This window comes from Alligator sinensis, unplaced genomic scaffold, assembly GCF_000455745.1.
Source record: "Alligator sinensis unplaced genomic scaffold, ASM45574v1 scaffold832_1, whole genome shotgun sequence".
Taxonomy (NCBI): domain Eukaryota; kingdom Metazoa; phylum Chordata; order Crocodylia; family Alligatoridae; genus Alligator; species Alligator sinensis.
Window position 1 is genome coordinate 2,610,097 of NW_005842057.1, and position 5,430 is coordinate 2,615,526.

Below are 5,430 nucleotides of genomic sequence, written 5' to 3' on the forward strand. Positions count from 1 at the left end.
GGGGGGGGAAGGAGGGCACGCTGCCCTCACCTGCGCTAACTACTAGCGTGCCGTCCCCTTGGACCACAGCTCTACCCCAAATAGAACATGGGGTGGCAGGTGTTGCCTGTGCCCCCCTGCCATGATGTCTATACTATAGTCCCCCTACCCCATAGACTTACCTGCTGGGAGCTGCAAGAACTGCTCTCCATGCTGCCTGGCTGCCATGTGCATGTGTGCATGCATGTGGTACCCCCTACCTGGTCACCCTCCTCCGCTCCTCCCAGCCCCAAGCAGTCCCTCACAGGCTGGAACTCTGCCAGCCTGCAAGAGGAAACCCGCTGTTTCCCACGTTTCTCTCTTTTAACAGAGAAAATCCATTTTATGAAGTTTGTTTGAGACCCTTTCATATATTCCCGTGACCCACTTTTGGGTCGTGACCCACGGGTTAAGAAACGTGGATCTAATCCAACCCGCCCTGCCCAAGGCAGGATCATCCCTACCCAAACCATCCCATCCAAGCCCACTGCCTAACCTCCCAGCAAAGCTCCCATCAATGTGGACACAAGGCAAGACCTAAACCTGGAGCAGGGAAGCAGGGGGCACCGCAGCCCACGTCCTGCTGCATACAGGTTGCCAACACCCCCCAGGCCGCACCCCTCTGGCCACGGGATAAGCATCCTTCCTGACCCCAAGCGCGGAGGTGGGTGTGACCCTGCGCCTAGGGCAAGAGCCCGGAGCCAGAGGCTTGCGGCTCAAAGCCTCAGCAGGACAGGAGCATTGTCACAGCACAGGGCCCGCGCGAGGTCCTCCGGGCAAAACTCAGAAACCCCGAGAGGGATCAGGGACTCCCTCCCGACGCCTGGGGTCAGAGCGTAGCCACAACTCCGCCCTGCGCCTGCGCACTCTGCTCCAGCGCCGCCAGTCACTGAGAGCACCTGGAACGTACCACCTCGGGCGCGCACCTGGGAGGCGGGCACCTGGAACGTACCATCCCGGCGCGCACCTGGGAGGCGCAAACCTGGAACGTACCACCGGAGGCACGCACTTGGAACGTACCAACATTACCTGCAGCTCCCTGGCGCGTGGCAGGATCCGAGCCCGGGTAAGCATTAAGTCCTCCCCACACTTTCCCGCCCCGCCTCACGGAGGCGACACACACACACCTGGAACTCCAGCCCATAAATCACCGGCGCGTCGTCTTCCATAGCTCTGCCGCCTCTAACTATGAGTCCTCAGTCCCTGCTTGCAGGGTGTTTTGCTCCGGTGTTTTTTGACCCACGGTGGCTTCCGTCACTCACTCAATTTCCGGGTGAGGAGGTAGCGCATGCGCTGCGAGGGGTTTGTCCTGCGTCTGGCGCAGGCGTAGTGGTTGCCGGTGCCTGTCCAGGAAGAGGTTCGGGGTGCCGAGCCGGCAGCAGGTGGGGCCGAGGCAGCGGGTCAGGGGCCGTTTTGGGGGCCCCGCGCGGGAGCGGGGCAGGCGGGGGCGCGGCGCGGCGCTGCAGGCGGAGGAGCGCGTTGTACGCTCCCGGGAGTCGTTTGCTGCCGTTAGGCGGTGCACCCCGCTGTTGCCATGGCCACCGGAGCGACCGAGAGCCCCCGGGCCGGGCAGTCGTTGCGCGCGCAGCCGGCCGTGGTCGCGGGGAGCGGGACTTTCTGGGCCTCAGCACTGGGGCCCCCGCGGGATCGGGCGAGGGGCGGGTTTGGAGGTAGGGGATGAGGCTAAGAAAACCCTGGTCCTCGCATCCCAAGTGCGCTGTAGAACCAGGGTCTGCTGCAGCGCATGGTAGCGTTGCCAGGTCTTCAATATGAAATCATTGTATTGAAAGCTCTGAACTACCGTGTGTGCTGTACAGCTATCATACGCTGAAAAAAAATGCAAATAAGACTTTTTCTTATTTATATTCTATTGTCACTGTAAATCACCAGTGAGTGAGTGAGACCACGCATTGTCAAAGTTGAAGCATTTTTTTATTTTGAGTCGAGCAGTCCTAAGAAAGCACTGACAGCAAACCCAAAAAGTCAGTTAAGACTCTGTGTGAGTGATTTGGGCTTTGCATATGCTGCATCAATTAACCACCTAAAAAATTATCGCCTTTTTTGAACACTTTTACTATTATTGATTGTACGAGGGTTGAAATTATTGTACAAATACGATCACGATCGTACACCTGGCAACACAGGTGCATTGGCAAATGCCATGTACCAGACACGTGTCAGCTGCTTGGGTCGGGCGGGGGTTGTTGTTCCAGAGCGCTTGTAGCAGAGCCTGGGCATCCCTGCTTGCCCCACTTTACCTGTGGCAGGTCAGAGTGTTAATAATGATCTTTGTGGGGGGCAGCTGCAGTGGTTAAATAGAACTGCGTGGGTACGTATGCCATTGGCCTTGTGTCCTTACAGTGTTTTGTAACTCCACTGTTCATAATGGCAGAAAGTGGGTTTAAAACATTTTTGTGATCAAATGGATTTTTGTGATAAATTAATGTTCTAATAGTCAGATTACTGGATTTAGAAACTTTCATTCAGTCAATACTTTTGAGGTTCAGAATAGAAGTGTACTGTACTTGTTCAGCGAAACTAATTTCCTGCCTATTTTTCTTCTTTAGACGCAATGGAAAATAATGGAAGTAAGAATAAGAATGCTAAAAAGAGTGTTTCACATGAAGAGGATAGTGGGAATGAAGTTCAACAGGGAGCCCAGGAAGAACTTCTCTTTCATGAGGAAACCATTGATCTTGGTGGGGATGAATTTGAGTCTGAAGGGAATGAGACCATCTCAGAAGATTCCAATAACTTTTTAGATAAACTTAATGAACATATGATGGAGAGTGTTGTTATTTCAGATTCTCCAAACAATAGTGAAGATGACACTGGTGAACTTGGTTGCCTGCGGGAGATTGTAGAGCAAATGGAAGCCAAAAACATTCATGTAGCAGAGGAAGTGGATAAAGAAGTCCTGAGTAATGAGAGTGAAATGGAAGAAGAAGAAACACCCAAAGATGTTTCTGACATTGGAACAGATGATCAGGCATCTTTAAAGGAGGATTCAATTCAAGAAGCACCAAAAATTGGACAGAAAGTAGGAGACGAAGTTCCAACGGCCTCAACACCAAGTGATATTGATGAAAGTAAAACCGAAGAGCAAATATCATCACCACTTGCCAGCAGATCATCTCCTGACGCTGAGCCAATCCCTGTGTGCACCATTTTCAGTCAAGCAAGCCATGCTAATACTCAACTACAGTTGTTCCTACATGATGGCTTTGAGCCTCAGATGGTAAAGTCTCCTAGTTTTAGCAGTGTAAATGAGACTCCAGCGAAGTCTCAGCCACAGGTGGTTCAACCAAGTCCTAGTCTAAGCAAGTTTTTTGGTGATACTGTTAACACTAATACTCTAGCTTCTGATTTTTTTGATTCATTTACTACATCCGCTTTTATTTCTGTCAGTAATCCTAATGCAAGCTCTTCAGTACCAGAACAAATGTCATCTCTTTCTACAGTCGGAGATCGTTCACATGCCTCTGCTGACCCCATCTATGCAGGAGGAAATGAGAGATCTGAAGCAGGTGGCCCCCCAGCATCTTTAGAAATATCAGAGTCTCCCAAACCATTTTCCCAGATCCAAGCTGTTTTTTCTGGAAGTGATGACCCCTTTGCCACAGCCTTGAATATAAGTGAACTAGACAGAAGAAATGATGCCTGGCTTCCTAGTGACGAAACCAGAAATGTTTTAATCTCAGTAGCCACACAGCAGTACAGCACCGTGTTCATAGACAAAGAGAACCTCGCTATGCCTGGATTAAAATTTGACAATATCCAGGTAAGAGTCAATGGTTACATTCTACTTTTTGTAATCTAAACTTCAAATAAGGTAGCACATCCAGTGGTCTGTCCATCTTTTTACAATCTTGTTTTGTGGCTTCAGCTCATTTCTGCTTTCATCTAATGTGTACTATTGCAGTCCTAATTAGAGAATTGATGACTGAGCAATTGTTCATGTAAGGACAAAAAAACCCCCAAAACAAAACAAAAAAAACCCTCATTCACTACTAGCAAATAGAAAACTTCTCTGAACATGTATGGCAAATGATGTCATTGGCTTATATAACAGACCAACTTTCATTTAAATATAGTTTCTACTTCTTACGGCTGCAGAGGTAAGATTCCAAATGTGAACTAACATGCTGAAGCAGAGCACCATCATATGTAGTTGAAGGCAGATGTCAGCTTCTGTTTGTAGAACTCATAGATACAATGCAGTGAAAAATAAGTAGCTTTGTCATTTCTCACAGCTGATATTCAGAATGCTGTAGACAGTACAGAAAATGACAAGAGTTGGATCACTTTCATTCTGCTGTTGCTTAAGAAAACTACGACCAGCAGCAAAGCAGACTTCAATGCCTTTTCTCAGGTAGAATGACCCAAAAATGGAGGCTGGGAGAAAAAGAGAATAATGGAAACCCATTCTCTACTCCATAGCTAGCAGCTTTACATGGGTAGGGACCTACCCAAATTGAGGAGGCAGGAGGCTGATTTTGTGGGCAGGTTGTTGGGGCCAGCTCCCACTTTCATGCGCTTACGCATGTGCCTCTGATTGCCTGAGGGGCCTCAGTAGCCCCACACCTCGCTGGAGCTTTGTTGAGAGGCCTGTCTGTCATGTGGCTTTGCTGCTAATAGGTGGAGAGATGTAGAGCTGCACAACAGGCAGCTCTCTCAGCCAATCAGCAATGGGTGGGGTAGCCATCTTGGCTGCTTCCCTTTGAGCTGACGGCTCCCGTACTCCCTGCAGGCTGCGTAGCTGGACTACAGCAACCATGAGGAGTGCTGGCTCCCACTGCAGAGTCAGCATTTTATTTTTAGTAAGGTGTTTTTTGTTCTGGGTTTGTTTTGTTTTTTTTCCCCCATGGATTTTTGCAGACACTACCTAATTTCATGGACAATGCCCAATTTTGCAGTTTCCGTGGAATCACAAATTAAGTAGGTACCTACACATGAAGAAGTAATATCCATCTTTCCAGAGCTTAGATAAAAGTAAAGCAGGACATAAGAATAACTGTGGTTTCAATCTTGATATCCTTCCCTGTTTTTAGCAGCTGAACTAAGACTAAACTTATTGTCAGAGTTTTATCGTGGAACTCACAGTGAAGGTTCTTTAGCTAGCTTTCATATCTGCATCTCTGGCTATTAGGTATCAGAGAGATTTTCTTCAAGCCTTAATATAAGCAGTAGTGAAATAAGGAATGGCACTTGAGGAAGAGGATTGAGAAAAGTATTTTATCTAGTCTCCATTAGGAAAATTTCCCTGGGGAGCCGGATCCCAGACCAGCAATAAAATAAAGCGGAGTTTTTTGCATCTATTATGGGAACAATAAACCGTGTGTGTGATCTAAAGAAGTCCATCTTGTGCGGGCCGGCTCCCGGTCCCGTCCTCGCCGGGCGCGAGCCGGGCCC

At 48.9% G+C, this 5,430-nt stretch overlaps 2 protein-coding genes across 6 annotated transcripts in view; one reads left to right on the forward strand and one right to left on the reverse strand.

Moving 5' to 3' along the window:
* The window catches only part of EIPR1 (EARP complex and GARP complex interacting protein 1), a 199,286-nt gene extending 198,013 nt beyond the window's left edge, over nt 1–1,273 (reverse strand). Inside the window, exon 1 of one of the 2 annotated variants that reach the window (XM_025203386.1) lies at nt 1,039–1,120. In XM_025203386.1, the coding sequence (XP_025059171.1) occupies nt 1,039–1,092 (54 nt within the window). In that variant the 5' untranslated portion in view covers nt 1,093–1,120. Of the gene's footprint in view, nt 1–1,038; nt 1,121–1,145 lie in introns of those variants that run through there. The other variant, XM_006022970.3, reaches the window with a different exon arrangement.
* The window catches only part of LOC102374734 (trafficking protein particle complex subunit 12), a 30,090-nt gene continuing 25,538 nt past the window's right edge, over nt 879–5,430 (forward strand). Inside the window, exons 1-2 of one of the 4 annotated variants that reach the window (XM_006022969.3) lie at nt 879–1,084; nt 2,586–3,799. In XM_006022969.3, the coding sequence (XP_006023031.1) occupies nt 2,591–3,799 (1,209 nt within the window). In that variant the 5' untranslated portion in view covers nt 879–1,084; nt 2,586–2,590. The other 3 variants (XM_006022967.3, XM_006022968.3, XM_025203385.1) reach the window with 3 other exon arrangements.